The 18,605-nt window shown below is 42.8% G+C and overlaps 1 protein-coding gene across 1 annotated transcript; it reads right to left on the bottom strand.

Annotated features, from left to right (window-relative positions):
• Positions 1–1,537: 1,537 nt before the first annotated feature.
• LOC137036048 (macrophage mannose receptor 1-like) lies at positions 1,538–3,409 on the bottom strand. Its single transcript, XM_067409976.1, has 5 exons — positions 3,325–3,409; positions 3,157–3,208; positions 2,708–3,064; positions 2,067–2,411; positions 1,538–1,902 (listed from the first exon to the last, which is right to left on the bottom strand). Exons 2-5 carry the CDS (start codon positions 3,191–3,193, stop codon positions 1,538–1,540), a joined length of 1,104 nt encoding a protein of 367 aa, XP_067266077.1. The 5' UTR covers positions 3,194–3,208; positions 3,325–3,409.
• Positions 3,410–18,605: the final 15,196 nt, after the last annotated feature.

Here is an 18,605-nt window from a genome sequence, read left to right as displayed (position 1 = left end):
TTACGTATGTAACCATAGTTCCCTGAGAAAGGAAACGAGATGCTGCATCGCGTTGCCATACTCCCTGCATCCCTGTGATCGATTTGCTTCTGCAGTTTTGGCTGAAGCCGGTCTCTCCAGATGTGTATTTATCCTTTCCTGGTCACGACGTCACCCGACTATGACGTTCACTCTTGCCATTGGACAAGTTAACAGACATGCATCAGACGCAATCATGCTGGGGATGTTCCCAAACTGATCCTATCGGACGCAGCGTCTCGTTCCCTTTCTCAGGGAACTATGGTTACATACGTAACCTGAGACCATATTTAATAAAACGAGATAATCCAAACATGAACAAGAAACACAGGGCAAAACACTATATCCTTACAAAGACAACGACTGACAAAGACTGATTGAAAGACTCAAGATTATATAGGTCAGGTTAACAATGTAATTGTGCACAGGTCGATATGATCAGTGATGATGAGTCCAGGCAAAGGAATATGGGGGATGAAGTCCATGAATGACTGGCAATGGTCTGGGGTGGAGTTCCCTCCGGTGACTACCTAGGGCACTCCAGCTGGTGATCGTGACAGTTCTATTATTTAGAAACTGCTTCTGTTAAGTGCCATCACTTTTGACTCTCCTGACAGAAGTATGGCGTGATTTTTTTTTTTTTTTAGCATTTTAGCGATAGTGTTTGGTTGAGAATATCTTTGCGTGTTCAGCGTTAATTTTGAGTTTCATGCTCCAGGTTGACTTACTCCAGACTGTGGTTTTGGAACCTGCATACCTTGAGTAAGCAGGGTTTAGGTCAAACAACCGAGAGTTCAGGGTATATGTGATGGTATGTACTAGTGGAAACTAATGAATAGGTGCTTCTTTGGCCGGTTCTGGTGTTGTTGAAGTTGCTGGAGTCACATGTGGAGGATTGAACATCACTAACACCATCAAGCAGAAAAACCTGCGTCAGACTATTGAGAAGATCATCAATGATTTCCTGAATTCAATCAAACCAATGATTGAGCTTCTAAATAAAATTGGTAACATCAGAGTTATGCACAGATTTTGCATATCTGTCATTGTGATATTTGTGAAATCAGGAAATAATCAGAGGTGAGAATACTGGCTGTAGATGAGTTTATTTGAGCTGATGTTCTGTTTCACATGTTTATCTGATGGTTTTGATCAAACACAAGATATTTTATACCCAACCTTCACTTCAGCTTTTCTAAGAATAAACCAGATTTCATTCTGAGACAAAAACATTATTAATTTGAAGATCTTCTGCTCACAGATTCACATTCAACCAGTTATTGTTTGTGAAAACATAAAGAGACGTAACCACACCAGATATACAGAGATTTACAAAACACACTTAACATCTAAAGAATATTAAACATTAATGTTAAAACATTTTAAAAGATCACATTATGCCACGATGATTAAAATTGAGCAGTTAGCAGATTCACTCAGAACTTACTAAAACAAATACAAGTAAAAAAGGGAAAAAACTAAGTATGAAAACAGTGAATGTAAGTAAACACACAAACATTCACTCATCATTTCTGCAGATGAAGTTGAGTTTGCGAGTTTCAGGAAGGCTGATCCAGCGCTGATCTCCTCCAGACTGAACTGCTCCTTTTCTCTTCTCGATGCGGCACACTTCCGGTGTCGTTCCGTTCCCTGGAGCCCAGTTCTGATAGCACACGATCTCTCCGCTGACCCAGATCCACATGTTCAGACTGCAGTAATTGTGTAAACCCAACCACACCGCCTCAGTAAACGCCTGTTGAACCACATTCATCACACGACGCTGAATCTCTTCTGAATGAACCGAGACCAGATCCACATGATTCTGTCTGCAGTATCTCAGAGCTTCAGGCCACATCAGATTCTCTTTGATCAGGATCAGTTTATCTGGACACAAAACAAACCACAAGCAGAAACTAGAGAGAGACTGATCAAAAACAACATGCAGAACAAACACTGTGGAGGAATTTGTCATATCAGACATGTAGTGTGAACTTTAAGATATCTGGAGGTGATGGATGGATTGTGTGTGTTTGTGAGGATCTGCTCACCTTCATGACACACAAAAGATTGTTGGTTGTTGCAATGGACATCATTCCATTTTCCCTGTGTGTTCAGATAAATCTCAGCACAGTTTTCAATACTTCCAGCATTATTAGGTTCACCAGTATTCCAATATCTGAATGAGGAGTTACTCTGATCTGACCACTGCCATGAGTCTCTGAACAGACCGATCCAGACATCACCAGATATGTGACTATCACTAATGAACTGCGTAACCTGTTGATTCTCATTCTGGTTCCTCACAGTGACCAGATCAATGTGATTCTGTCTGCAGTAAGTCTGAGCGTCTCTCCAGTTCTTCATCTGATTGACAAAGGTGAGTCCTGTGTTCACTTTAAGAACAACAAACAGATTCATGAATCAATTTGTTCATTATTCTCATACTGTTTTGGACAGATGAGCTGTTTGAGCAGCTGGTGATTTATTGAATATTGACAATATCTGTACAATTATTTCAAAGATAAAACATGTCTATACAGAAATTGATTCATTGAAAATGAGAAAAACATCCACAGACTCTTCCAGTATTCACATTGAAAAGTAATAGCATATATTATTGCATTAAAATTTGATATATGGTACATCTACTAATGAATGGATGTAGTCATTTTAAAAAAGCTGCACTCACTGTTGTTGCAGATGAAATACCAGCTGTTACTGCATGGAAGATCATTCCATTGTCCATCTCTCATCACAGCACACTCATCTGTGCCATCAGGTTGTCCAGGAGCCCAGTTCAGATAGAGCGAAGGATCACCTGAAGACCACTGCCATTCATAAACACCCGTCTTCTGCAGCCCAATCCAGACATACTGAACACCTCCATCATTCACACTCTTCTTCAGCTCGTTCATGTCGTTCATGTTGTCAACGGTGGCCAGATCTGTGTAACTCTCTCTGCAGTATCTCTGAGCTTCAGTCCAGTTCTTCATCACGTTTATAAAGTGATACTGACGCTGAACACATTCAGATACGGAGCAGAGAGCTGTGAAAGAGAAGCTTTGATTTAATGCTTTTCATAACAGAGTCAAACCTGATGAAACTATAAACCATAAATAAAACAACAAACACACTCACCAATGAGAAGAAGAATCAAATATAGAGTTTGCTCCATTTCTGAAGAAGAAATCTGAGAAAAAAGTATGAAAAATATATTAATTTAGCAGCATAACTCGATTCACAATCATTGAGACCATATTAACATCTCAAAGTCTAATTGTGATTAAAGAATGAAGTTGTTCTTACTTTAGAGGTTGTGTGTTTCTGTCCTGAGTCTGATGTTTCTGACTGTCTTTAAACAAAGTGATTATTATATCTGCTCTCATTCAGTCACATCACAACATTTGTTTATATCACTCTTTTTCATTTTTCTCTTCCTCATTTGTGTGTCCACGTCATTTCTCTGATTTTTGTTGATTGTTGCCGTAATTCTTTGGAAGTGTGTTAATTTGAATGTGCTAGAGAGCTTGTACGTATGTTGTATTTACATAGCGGTTTCACAAAAAAAATCCACCTCAACATTTGCATTTTATTTTTACTTATTTGTTTCCATGTTCTTAAAGCTTTGTTACTGTCAGTGACTGATAACATGTTTCTGCAGCCCAAACACAATATTTAAGATACACTCTGCCACTACATTAACACAATATCTCTTCATTGTGTCTTGAGTGCTGAATAAAGAAAATATAATGGCCAATAATCGACATGTGAAAAGAAAAAACGACTACATATCAACTAGGGCTGCACAATTAATCGCAATTTATCACAATTAAACCGAACACGATTTGGCAAAGGCTGCGATAATTTTATGTGCAGCTTGTCAGAGCTTTACGGCTCTGTGATCAGCAGCAAATGCTTCTCCATCTCAAAGCCAGAGGGCGCCCTTGCGCTGAAACTACAAATATGCCCTGCTGCAGAAGAAGATAACAATGGGATAACGCAGAAGAATGTTGTTATGAAGTGAGTTTGGAGTAAAACATGTTATTAAAAATGTTTGACGTGTTGCTTTTTCAAATGTACATTATAAGTGATTCAAACTTGCTGTGCTTTCAGATGGATTCACTTTTGGAGCCATACTTTATTGACAAGCCGTGCATAAAACAATATTCGCAGCCTTTGTGATTGTCACAGACACGTCAGGTTCCACCTCCCTGCAATACCCACGCACTCAATCACCAGAGTTCTAATCACCGCCACCTGCACGTCATCACCACAGCAATTACCAGCACTATATCTGCCACACTCACACACACAGTCATTGTCCGGTCTCGTACGTATCACAGAGTAATGTATACTTACCTCAAGGACTCCTATCTGCTACTTACCTGCCTCCAACGTCTCCAGTGTCTCCAGTCTTCCTCCTGTGTGCTTCTCCGTGTGTGTGTGTGTTCCCCGTCTTCAGTCATCTGGTTCATCTTCAAGGAACTCCATCTACAAACCACAAAGGACAGTATCATTCTCCTATCATCTCATCAAACTCTCCATTTACCATTTACTCACCTGATCTCTGCTGTTATCAATAAAACTGCCATACTTGCTTTTACATCTGCCTCCGTGCCGTCTGTATTGTAACAGAAGACCGGACCCAACAAAACAACAGGATATCAGCATGAGCCAACCAGACCCATTCCAGGAGCTCGTAGACGCGCTGCGCCGAGCACTCACTCCACCACAACCATCGTCACCGTCACCAGCACCTGTCGCCGCTTCCTCGTTCACTTCTTCGCTTCACTCTCCAACCATGCACGCCAGTCCCATGGCCAGGCCGGCGCCCTACTCAGGATCGGCGGAGGATTGCAGTGGATTCCTCCTGCAATGTGAGCTGGTCCTGGAGATGCAATCGCAACTCTTCCCCACGGACACCGCTAAGATCGCCTTCATCATCTCACAGCTGCAAGGTAAAGCTCTCCGCTGGGCGGATGCACTCAGGATTTCACCACGGAACCTTTCTGAATCCAATCCAGCCTTCGTCTCCCATTTCCGCGAAGTCTTTGGAAAACCCCTCTCGGATTCATCAATCGGTGAGAAACTCTATAATCTGAAACAAGGATCTAACTCAGTGAGTGATTATGCCTTGCAGTTCCGTACTCTGGCTTCCAGCAGCGGGTGGAATGAACAAGCCCTCATCACCTTTTTCCGCCAAGGGTTAGAGCCGAAGTTGCGATTGCATCTCGCTGCATACGAGGACAACATCGGCCTTGAACGCTTCATCCAACTCGCCATCCGCGTAGGCACTCGTATGCAGTCGTGTCTCGAAGAACACCAGGGCCAGCCACTTCCACACTCCCTCCTCCGTCGGTCAGAACCCGTCAGCTCCCCAGAACCAGCCAGCGAACCCATGCAACTGGACAACTCTCGCCTCTCTCCCACCGAACGTAAACGAAGGCTGACCCTGAATTTATGCCTCTATTGTGGTTCTCCTGGGCATGAACTCTCCGCATGCCCAATCCGCCCTCCAAGACCTCTGGTGAGTGCCATCATTCCCTCCATAAAAAAGATGAAACCACTCACCACTGTTGTAAACCTTACTGCTGTAAATGTATCTGTTCCAGTTGTCGCGCTCCTCGATTCAGGGTCAGCCGGGAACTTCATCTCCGGTGCCCTCTGCCGTCAACTCAAGCTCAAAACCTCGCCCTCGCCGTCCATCTACCAAGTCCATTCCATCACCGGAAAGCCTCTGAGCCACAAGAAAATCAGTCGTTGTGTGGGACCGCTGCAACTCCGTGTCGGGATTCTACACGTCGAGGATATTCATCTGCTGGTTCTGGAGGAATCCACCGCTGACGTGGTTCTAGGGCGCCCGTGGCTCGAGCAACACAGCCCCACCATCTCCTGGCGCACGTACGAGATCCTGAAGTGGGGCGAACACTGTTTCTCCAACTGCTTCTCCGGGTTTCCTATTCCTCCTTCTCCACGTCCAAAAGAAATCACTGTCTGCGCTACCTCCATCGAGAGCCCCATCGAGAAGCGATCCATCGACATCCCTTCCTGTTACGCCCCCTTCAGCGACGTCTTCTGCCCGCAACGAGCCTCCAAACTACCTCCACACCGGCCATGGTACTGTGCCATCGATCTGCTACCGGCTGAGCCAGTGCCACGGGGAAGGATCTACCCCCTTTCAGCGCCGGAGGAGAAGGCCATGGAGGAATATATTGAAGAGGCCCTTAATCAAGGTTACATCCGCCCGTCTACTTCCCCTGCTGCTTCCAGCTTCTTCTTCGTGGCTAAAAAGGACGGAGGCTTGCGGCCCTGTATTGATTACCGGTCTCTCAACAAAATCACCGTCAAATTTCGTTATCCACTTCCCCTCGTCCCAGCGGCCCTGGAACATCTCCGTGGTGCCACTGTGTTCACGAAGCTGGACCTCCGCAGCGCATATAATCTGATCCGGATACGCGAGGGGGACGAGTGGAAGACCGCCTTTGTCACGCCCACCGGCCACTACGAATACCTGGTCATGCCCTATGGACTAGTCAACGCCCCCTCCGTATTCCAGGATTTTATTCATGAGGTGCTCCGGGAGTTTCTCCACAAGTTTGTGTTGGTATATATCGACGACATCCTCATTTACTCCCGGAGCATGGCCGAACATCGCCACCACGTTGCGGAGGTCCTCAAGCGCTTACGGCAGTTCCAACTGTTTCTCAAGGCGGAAAAATGCTCCTTCCACCAGTCATCTGTTTACTTCTTGGGATACTTGATATAATTAATTCATCCTTAACACTAGGATACGTGCCAAAAACCTTTAAGCAGGCTATTATTAAACCTCTTATTAAAAAACCTCAACTAGATCCGAGAGATTTAGTAAATTACAGGCCAATCTCGAATCTACCTTTTCTGTCAAAGATACTAGAAAAGGCAGTTTCAACACAACTGTGCTCCTTTTTAGAAAGAAATGGAATCTGTGAGGATTTCCAGTCAGGATTTAGACCATACCATAGTACTGAGACTGCTCTCGTTAGAGTTACAAACGATCTACTCTTATCATCCGATCGTGGCTGTATTTCTCTATTAGTGTTATTAGATCTCAGTGCTGCTTTTGACACTATCGATCACAACATTCTTTTAAAAAGACTTGAAAACTATATTGGCATTAGTGGAACTGCTTTGGCATGGTTCAAATCGTACTTATCTGACCGTTATCAGTCTGTAGTAGTTAATGAAGAGATGTCGTATCGATCACAGGTTCAATATGGAGTACCACAAGGCTCAGTACTAGGACCGTTGCTTTTCACTCTGTACATGCTGCCCTTAGGACAGATAATTAGGAAGCATGGTGTTAGTTTTCACTGCTACGCTGACGATACTCAGCTCTATATTTCCTCGCGCCCTGACGAAACCTACAAATTCACAAAACTAACAGAATGCATAGCTGACATTAAAAACTGGATGACAAGAAATTTCTTATTATTAAATTCAGAAAAAACTGATATCCTAATCTTTGGACCAAAAACTTCCTCACGAAAAAACCTTGAATACTCTCTAACACTTGACGGGTGCTCCATTAAACCTTCGTCCTCAGTTAGGAACCTGGGTGTGCTCTTTGATACCAATCTTTCATTTGAAAGTCATGTTTCTAGTATCTGTAAAACCACATTCTTCCATCTAAAAAATATATCTAAATTACGACATATGCTCTCAATGACAAATGCGGAACAGTTGGTTCATGCATTCATGACCTCAAGACTAGATTATTGTAACGCTCTACTGGGTGGTTGTTCTGCTCGGCTTTTAAACAGACTACAGTTGGTCCAAAATGCGGCAGCTAGAGTTCTTACTAGAACCAGAAAGTATGACCATATTAGCCCAGTTCTGTCAACATTACATTGGCTCCCTATTAAACATCGTATAGATTTTAAAATCTTGCTACTTACTTATAAAGCTTTAAATGGTTTAGCTCCCCAGTACCTAAGCGAGCTCTTAATGCATTATAGTCCTTCACGTTTATTGCGATCTCAGAATTCAGGCCAGTTGATAATACCCAGAATATCAAAATCAACTGAAGGCGGCAGATCCTTTTCCTATTTAGCACCTAAACTCTGGAACAATCTTCCTAGCATTGTTCGGGAAGCAGACACACTCTGTCAGTTTAAATCTAGACTAAAAACACATCTCTTTGCTCTTGCATACACATAACACATTATCAATACACTAACATTTTTCAAATCCGTTAAAGGATTGTTACGCTGCAATACTTAGGTCGGCCGGAACCGAGAACATTTCCTATAACACTAGATATACCTGTACATCAGAATAAGAATGGCATCTACGCTAATATCTGTCTCTCTGCTTATCCTGAGGTTTGCCGGGTGCTGGATCCAGGCCGTATCCAGATCAGATGGAGAACCTGTGTCTGGACCTGCCTACAATGTAGCCCAGGAGACAATGGGCCTACAGATCCAGTTCTGGCTGCATCTATAATTCTGATTTTTAATCCCCGTATCCGCTTACATATATTTATATATAATCTACTTTTAATCTCTATAATAAAATGTATAATTCAGATTTTGATCTCCATATCCATTTACATATATTATATATATCTTCCAAGGGGTTTTTTCCCTCCTAGGACTTTTTTCCCAGTGTTAGCACGCTGGGTTTTTCTCCTAGGGGGTTTTTTCCACCCCTGGGAGTCAGCCGACATTGGCTTAATGTACCACCATCTTGTATATGTTACATATTACCACGCTTGTTGTACAGCTTATTTTTAACCACTTCCCTTTTTTCTGTGCTTCTAATATGTAAAGCTGCTTTGAAACAATTACCAATTGTAAAAGCGCTATATAAATAAATTTGACTTGACTTGACTTGATACTACATCGATCACAGTGGCATCCGGATGGACGAGGGGAAGGTTGATGCCATCAGATCCTGGCCCACACCTACAACCATAAAAGAACTCCAACGCTTCCTAGGCTTCACCAATTTCTACCGCCGATTCATCAAAGGCTACAGTTCCATCGTCTATCCATTAACCAACCTCCTCCGTCATCAGCCCAAGTCTCTGTCCTGGTCCGAAGATGCCACACAAGCCTTCGAAGCCCTCAAACACGCCTTCATCACCGCTCCCCTCCTCGTCCACCCTAACCCTGACCTTCCTTTCGTCGTGGAAGTGGACGCGTCCACCACAGGAGTGGGAGCGGTCCTCTCCCAGCAGCAGGGGCAGCCAAGTAGACTCCATCCATGCACCTTCTTCTCCCGTAAGCTCAACCCGGCGGTGGTCAACTACGACATCGGTGACCGTGAGCTCCTGGCCGTCAAGCTCGCGTTGGAGGAATGGAGGCATTGGTTGGAGGGAGCCAAACACCCCTTCCAAGTACTAACCGACCATAAAAACTTAGAGTATCTCAAGGCTGCTAAAAGACTGAACCCTCGTCAAGCTCGCTGGGCTATGTTCTTCTCAAGATTTGACTTCACTATCTCCTATCGTCCTGGCTCCAAAAATCTCAAGGCTGATGCCTTATCCCGTCTCCATGCTCCTGACGAGAAAAATGAAACTCCAGAACCCATTCTTCCAGAATCCCTCTTCGTGAGTCCCATCCAGTGGTCCGAGGAAACTCTGCCCTCCTCCAATGCCTCCAACCACACTCCGCCGGGTTGCCCGCAAGGACTCCAATACATCACCCGAACACGACACACTCCACTAATCCACGCAGCTCACTCTTCACTTGGCACTGGTCACCCGGGGGTCAATGAGACCCTCTTGCTGCTAAAGGAGCGCTTCTGGTGGCCCAACTTGGCCAGGGATGTCAGAAGGTACGTGCAGGGCTGCAGGGAGTGCGCCATCTCCAAGAGCCCTCGTCATCTGCCGGCCGGCAAGCTCAATCCTCTGCCCGTTCCTGAGCGACCATGGTCACACCTGGGAGTGGATTTCATAACGGATCTCCCACCTTCAGACGGTCACACCTGCATCCTCGTGGTAGTGGATCGATTCTCCAAAGCCTGCCGACTCATTCCTCTTCAAGGTCTACCTACCGCTCTAACCACTGCAGAACTAATGTTCAACCACATCTTTCGTTACTATGGAATCCCCGAGGACATCGTATCTGACAGAGGGCCCCAATTCATCTCCCGAGTCTGGAAAGCCTTTCTGTCCCTCCTGGGTGTGACCGTAAGTCTGTCTTCAGGATACCACCCTCAGATGAACGGGCAGACGGAACGGAAGATCCAGGAGATCGGCCGCTTCCTGCGTACCTTCTGCCACGGCCACCAGGACTCCTGGAACCAGTACCTGGGTTGGGCCGAGTACGCCCAGAACTCCCTCCGTCAACCTTCCACCGGATTAACACCCTTTCAATGCGTACTCGGTTACCAACCCCCACTGTTCCCCTGGGACGGAGAACCCTCCAACGTTCCTGCTGTCGACTACTGGTTCCGGGAGAGCGAGAGGGTATGGGACTCAGCCCACCATCAGCTGCAGAGGGCCCTGCGCAGACGCAGGATGACAGCCGACCTTCGTCGCTCCAACGCTCCCAACTACCAGCCAGGGCAGAAGGTCTGGCTGTCGACTAGGGACATCAGACTGCGTCTGCCATGCAGAAAGCTGAGTCCCCGCTTCATTGGCCCATTCACCATCATCAAGCAGATCAACCCCATCACGTATCGTCTTCAGCTCCCTCCACAATACAAAATTCATCCCACCTTCCATGTTTCCCTGCTAAAACCTCACCACCCTTCTGTCTCTCCCTTCACAGAACCTGACGTGGCAGCCGCCGAGCCCCCCCTTCCACTTCTTCTGGAGGATGGAGCTGCATACGAGGTTCGTGACATTCTGGACTCCCGGCGCCGTGGTGGTCTCCTGGAATACCTCGTCGACTGGGAGGGCTACGGGCCAGAGGAGCGGTCGTGGGTCCCGAGAAACGACATCCTTGATCCCAACCTGCTACAAGCCTTCCACACCAGCCACCCGGACAGACCTGCCCCACGCCCTCGAGGTCGACCACCACGACGTCGGGGTCTTCGGCCCTCAGGAGCGGGCCGTGGGAGGGGGGGTACTGTCACAGACACGTCAGGTTCCACCTCCCTGCAATACCCATGCACTCAATCACCAGAGTTCTAATCACCGCCACCTGCACGTCATCACCACAGCAATTACCAGCACTATATCTGCCACAGTCACACACACAGTCATTGTCCGGTCTCGTACGTATCACAGAGTAATGTATACTTACCTCAAGGACTCCTATCTGCTACTTACCTGCTTCCAACGTCTCCAGTGTCTCCAGTCTTCCTCCTGTGTGCTTCTCCGTGTGTGTGTATGTTCCCCGTCTTCAGTCATCTGGTTCATCTTCAAGGAACTCCATCTACAAACCACAAAGGACAGTATCATTCTCCTATCATCTCATCAAACTCTCCATTTACCATTTACTCACCTGATCTCTGCTGTTATCAATAAAACTGCCATACTTGCTTTTACATCTGCCTCCGTGCCGTCTGTATTGTAACAGTGATTTCATAATCTCAATTAGCCAAATCGTTTAAGAACGAAATGTTATTTTTTCGAATTGTAAGAAGTCTGAAACTCAGTGTGTCCCACGTAGCCAGAGGAACTCTGAACCTCACAGTGATTCAGAGAGCTGAATCTGGTTCGTCATCATGCTTTATGATGACTATCCCTTTAGAACGTTTGCGCCTCAGAAATGCAGTGCTAAACGCAGTCTACTCCCCAGAGATGCGCGTCTCGTAATCAGACGTCCCAACCATTTTTCAGAAAAATTTTCGGAATTCTGTCTCGTTGTGTTAACCCTTTAAGACCTGAAGGCTTTTTTAGAGTTTTTTTTTCTGAGCGTCACACACAAAAGTAAAGACTCATAACTCCAAAACTCTAACAAGGAGAGTCAAAAGGTAGGTATCATTTGATAGAAAACATTTTAAATTTTAAGAAAATATAAACTACATGACATTTGGACATTTTCTTGCTGAGAAACAGCTGATAAATACAAAAAATATATAAAAAATTTTAAAAATAATTTTTCTTTTTTTTTATTTGACATGGAATAACTCAGGAACACAATAAGATCGCTAAAAAATTCTTTTTTGGTGATGCTCTCCTATATGTGAGCTGCATCTGGTTCAAATTTCGTAGTGATAGCATAAAGAATAGTTTGAAAAATTGTTGTTCATTTTTTCCGCAGCCAGGTGGCGCCAACGGGCGGTAAACTCCGGTTTAGAGGTGCTTCTCAGCACTCTGAGTTAGGAGTTTTTCAAAATGGTTAGATGCATTAAAAAGATGAGATTCTAAGCTTTAAAATGATATCTATTTTGTGTTATTACACGTTGGAAAACGAACATGGATGTGTCCGGGAACATTGGATACACACTGCATCCCGGAGAGATGAGAGACATGTTTTTAGCCAAGTATGTTAAATCATTCCGTGAGTAATATCTAGTGATCAACGCAATATATTATATTGATTTTGGATTCATTTTAATCTTGAGAATCTGATATTTAAATATTGATGTGCAATTTTTTATGATCTGTGCATTTTTCATGAAGTTATGAGCACGTGAAATATACATACTTGTATTCAGTTAGCGGCTTTGCTATTTTTGTTGTAAACGCATATTACTCAGACTCATTAGAGGGTGAAAACAACGCAACAGAAGCATGTTGGAGGCTTGATATGAAAGATTAAAGTCTCTGGTTTTGTATTATGTGCTACCTATATGGATTCAATTTTTATTGGCTTTTAAAGAGAGACACGCAAATGGGAGCGCCGACGCTCCATCCGGTCTTAAGGGGTTAAAGCTCAACAAACAATAGTCTTTCACATCATAATTCCTAAACAGGAGGCAAAAATCACTTACTAATAGTTAGTAAAACAAAACAACAAGATCTGGATTTCTCCGTTTCACCTACTGACGCAGTCTGTCATATTTCTCTGCCTTCCTTTCTCACAACAGCCAGTCGCCATCACAAATACCTTTCTAGCAGGAGGGATTTACGATTCCTCGTCCAATAACAAAAGAGATGATCAAACTTGATTGTAAAAACAAGTTTCCAGCAAGTACATTTCAACCAGACAACAAAAACGTTTAAAGGAACAGCGATCGATATGTATGGATATTTGTGAATAACAGTAAACACAGCATACATATTAAATACATTAATTACCCCATATTTATCTGAAAAATTTCACCCAGGTTACATCAGTGTTATGATACAGAGGGGTCGGACACAGATGTAATACAGGTAAGATGATGGCAGAAGATGGCAGTGCAGGAGTGATACGATGATGATAGAGATAATGGTGGAGATGTATGGTGATAGTTACAGTCCTTTTGTGATTGCAGGTAGAGGAGTCTGTGAGATCGCTGGAGCTGGAGAACGTAGGAGACGTGGGAGCACTCACACTGAGACGAAGAACACACTGGGAGATCGGGATGCACAGGAGACAGGTAAGTAGAGAGCGGGGAGTCCTTGAGGTAAGCATACATGTAAGTATAGCAAAACGAGACCGGACAGTGAGTGCTGGGTGTGAGTGCTCTTTATGGTGGTGTTGATGAGAGAGATAATGAAGTGCAGGTGGCGGTGATCAGTACTCCGGTGATTGAGTGCGTTGTGATTGGTGCATGGTGGAGCCTGACGTGTCTGTGACAATCAGTATCTACCAAAAGTGGTCCAAGGAAGGAACAGTGGTGAACCGGAGACAGGGTCATGGGTGGCCAAGGCTCATTGATGCACGTGGGGAGCGAAGGCTGGCCCGTGTGGTCTGATCCAACAGATGAGCTCCTGTAGCTCAAACTGCTCCAGAAGTTAATGCTGGTTCTGATAGAAAGGTGTCAGAATACACAGTGCATCACAGTTTGTTGCGTATGGAGCTGCATAGCTGCTGACCAGTCAGGGTGCCCATGCTGACCCCTGTCCACCGCCGAAAGAGCCAACAGTGGACATGTGAGCATCAGAACTGGACCACGGAGCAATGGAAGAAGGTTCCCAGAATTCCCAAATTCCCCAGATCTCAATCCAATCGAGCATCTGTGGGATGTGCTGAAGAAACAAGTGTGATCCATTGAGGCTCCACCTCACAACTTACAGAACTAGACACCACAGCACACCTTCAGGGTCTAGTGGAGTCCATGGGTTAAGTGTCAAGGAGTTAGTGAGTTGGAGCTCACTATAGATTACTTTTGGCTTAGTAATAGTGTGCTTCGCCATTCAGGCAAGCACCACTACTTACTTAGACAATTAAGCTGCATGCTGGTGCATGCTGGGAGTAATCACACTAAGCAACATTATGTCCAAAGGCTCTTCTGAGGAGCCAGAATGAAAGTTTTTATGATTTTTTATTTTTTGACATCTTCTGCACGTCCGATATAGACTTTCATGGAACCTCCGTACATGGTAAAAAACACCTCCGTACAACAACAAAAAAACACCTCAGCCACAGATCCATCCATAGGCAGTAAAACACACATTAGACAACTTAGCATCTGTAATTCACACATCTTTGGATTGTGAGGGAAACCAGATCTGAAGGAAAGACTTTCTTCCTCAGCTGGGACTCGAACCAGAGACCTTCTTGTTGTGAGGAGACAGTGTTTTCTACTGAGACATGTGTGCTGCTCTTAGACATGGACATAACTATTAAAAAACTATTACTATATAACTCTTTTTTTCATGTTTGTATGAAAAAATTAAATAAAAACATTTACAGGTACAAAACTCTGTTTGGAGAGATGCTGAAATGCACAGCATACACAGCAAAATCCTCAGAGAACACTGATCAGTGTTTATATGAGGTCAGTCTCCACAATGTTAAGAGAAACATTGAAACAGTGTTAATGAGATAATAAAGTGATCAAATAACTGATGTTTGAGTATTTGGTAAAATCAACTGCAAGTAAAAGACATTAAATATCTCAAGATCTCAGCAGAGAAAGATTTAACATCTCCACAAACAGCATTACCAGCTTCACTTATTACTAACCAGACTGACTTTATTTCTGTCAGACATCTACAGAAGTTATTGTTGAGGATTAACAGGTTTAGATGTTGATGTTTCATTTCAAGTCACCATTATGATGATCGGTGTTTGCTTTAGTTGGGATCTTGGCCCTCGTACTTCTTATGTTAGCTTTTATTAAAACAAATACTTATTTATATTTCTAATTTGCACACATCATAATTGTACATACAAATTGTCTATATTATATATTGTTTTTTGCACTTGTCTATCTTGTATATTTGTATATTATTCTTTTATTCCTTTTATTATCTGTGTCTTGTCTTGTCTCTGTTGCACTGTGGAGCTTCTGTCACTAAAACAAAACAAATTCCTAGTGTGTGGAAACATACCTGGCAATAAAGCTCTTTCTGATTCTGATTCTTCTGATTATTTGCCCGCTGTAACTGTGTGTTTGTAAAACACATTTGTTAAGACAAAGAAAGCCAAGATAAAGTGACATCAGATGTTATCAGCTCCTTGTTGTTGTAACTTGTGACATGCAATGTCCAGTGTGATGGTGGCCAGTGACGCCAGTTATGAAAATCTTTGTCTGCGTTGTGGTTGTTGGAAGCAGACACGGGACAGCAGGCGGCAGTTTTGCTGGAATATCTGATAATCTGATGAAACAAATAAGCAGCCTCTCAGATGAAATTGCCCTTATTCTTTCTCTCCCATTAGGTTACATTACAAAAGGGCAAATAACAGCAAAAAACATGAACATGACAAAATTGAGAAAAATATAAAGAAAATATCACAACATAGAAAACATACATGATACACAAAGAACAAATAAGTGTCCTCTCAGATGAAATTGCCCTTATTGTGCTCCATAAAACAAATGTGTCGTAAATTTATCACCATGTGCTCACTTCCACAAATTAGACAAAAAATAATGTTGAAAATTGACCCATTTGTTTCCTTTTTTTTTTTGCATTTATTTTGTACTACATTTTACACTTTGTACTACATTTCCAACAAATCCCAGCAACTTACATTACCATATGGTGTCCTACATTACCCATAATCCCCTGGTCAAGGTCTATAAATAGACCTCATTTCCTTTCTTTGTTCTTTTGCATTGGTGAGGTGTGTGTGTTTGAATGGACACCCAACCATGTCTTTGAGTCCTTTCCTTAGGATGCGTTAATGACTAAAGATTATCCATCCTGTTAATCCTGTCCTTCTATTAACATCTGTCATGTGAATTTGCTCCCTGTATCTCCATGTGCTTTGGGTCGTCCAAAGAATTCAATAAATTATCTCAATAAATTAAAGACTGTAAGGACTAGAACTTTTTCCAGTGTTTTAATCAGACACACACATCTACAATTCTGATGAACTTTGGATATTTAACATCTGATATCCTATATATAATTAAAAAAGTTTAAAATGACAAAAATAATCACACAGATAAGTGAAATAACATTATACACAAGATTTGAGTGAAAATTTGTTTTGATTTGTTTATTTGATAGGAACAATGCATGTTAATGAACATTTGTAAAAATACAAAATGTAAACAAGCCAGATTATAGCAACATTGCTGATTTACATCCGCAGTCCGTAGGCAGGTACACACAAAGACACAAACTCAAATACACACACAACACTACATTAAAGACTAATACCCCAACACATATTTAAAACTTCTTAGTCAAATGTTTACACAACAGATTCATCATAAGCCACTTTTTAAGATGATCTTTGAAGGGGGCATATCATTTTCCCATGTTTAAGTGCGATAATCGTGTCTCTGGTGCATCTACCAGCACAGAAAATGTGAAAAAGGACAACCCAGTAACTTTTTTTGGTAAGCCTTTTTCTACAAGCATGAGAGAAATCGAGCCGTTCTGATTTCGCTCCCCTTGTGATGTAGGAAGGGGCTCTTATTATATATTACCACCCCCTGAATCTGTATGTTTCCACCCACGGCGCCGCCATTGTTTTCTGAATTGGCACGAGTAACACTGGTCCAGGAGTGCAGCAGCAGCAGCTGTCCCGCAGTTTAGATGCAACCCTGATCAAACACACATGAATGTCTTCAGGATTACTAAAGTTACGTGAAGGAAGGTGAGTTATGTCGGAGCAAAACTCTGCAGGACAGCAGCACTCAAGAACGTCCCTGAGCTTGTGATATGTCTCAACATTATCACTGATCTGTTAACGGTTATAATAGCAAACATATGAGTCTCCATAAACTCCTGGCATCTGAGCCACTAAGGACGCAGTGGTTTAATTTTATTTATGAAGGGAATATGTCCAGATAAATTCATATACCAGTATGTGTAAGTCATTAACATTAGAATGCTGCACACGATCGTCAGTAAAACACAGGATTTGCACAGAAATTCATTCTCAAAGATGGATCAACTGATCCAATTTCAAATATTTATTTCTTTTAGTCATATTTATGATGTTTGCTAATTGTCTTTCTGAATGTGTTTAGTTAGCACGTTGCTAATGTACTGTTAAATGTGGCTAAAGTTACCATAGTTTCTTACTGTTTTCACAGAGATCAGGGCCATGTCATTATTTTCATTTTTAACCCGAACGAGTGTTAAAACATTAAAGACATAACATTCAATTCAATTCAACTCACATTTATTTGTATAGCGCTTTTCACGATACATATCATTTCGAAGCAGCTTTACAGAGAATGCATGTCAACATCACAATTTAAAGAATGCAGTTAGCAAATAATGTAATAATTTAGGCAATTAATTTACAATCACTGTTAGCAGTTTAACTGAAGGTAAGCAATGACCTCCTGGAAAAATGAATTACATTAACAATAATTAGGATATAGAAATTGTGAGTGTGCATGTTGATCCAGATGATTGCGTCTTCTGAAGTTGATCTGATGCGTTATGTGAATGCTTGGCTAAAGAGATGCGTCTTTAATCTAGATTTAAACTGGATGAGCGAGTCTGAGCCCCGAAAATTATCAGGAAGGCTATTCCAGAGTTACGGAGCCAAATGTGAAAACGCTCTCCCTCCTTTAGTGGACTTAGATATCCTAGGTACAACCAGAAGTCCAGAGTTTTGTGATCTTAAAGAGCGTGAAGGATTGTAGGGCGATAGAAGGTCGGTTAAATACACAGGAGCTAAACCATTTAGAGCCTTATAGGTCATTAGCAATACTTTATAATCAATACGGAACTTAATGGGTAACCAGTGTAGAGATGATAAGATTGGTGTTATATGATCATATTTTCTTGACCTGGTAAGAACTCTAGCAGCTGCATTTTGTACTAATTGTAGCTTGTTTATTGAGGAAGCAGGACAACCAGCTAATAATGCATTACAGTAATCTAGTCGAGACGTCATGAAGGCATGAACTAACTTTTCTGCATCAGAAATAGATAACATATTCCGTATCTTAGCAATGTTTCTGAGGTGGAAGAAGGCTGTTTTTGTAACATATGAAATATGATTTTGCTGGGTTGCTGTCTAATATAACACCCAGGTCTTTAACTGTCGAGGATGGAGTAACAGCACATCCTTCTAAATGCAGATTGTAGTCTAAGAGATTCTGTGTACAGGTTTTTGGCCCAATAAGTACTTCAGTCTTATCTGAAT

Source organism: Chanodichthys erythropterus, chromosome 14 (genome assembly GCF_024489055.1).
Source record: "Chanodichthys erythropterus isolate Z2021 chromosome 14, ASM2448905v1, whole genome shotgun sequence".
NCBI classification, from domain to species: Eukaryota; Metazoa; Chordata; class Actinopteri; order Cypriniformes; family Xenocyprididae; genus Chanodichthys; species Chanodichthys erythropterus.
This window is presented reverse-complemented; position numbering and strand designations above follow the sequence as displayed.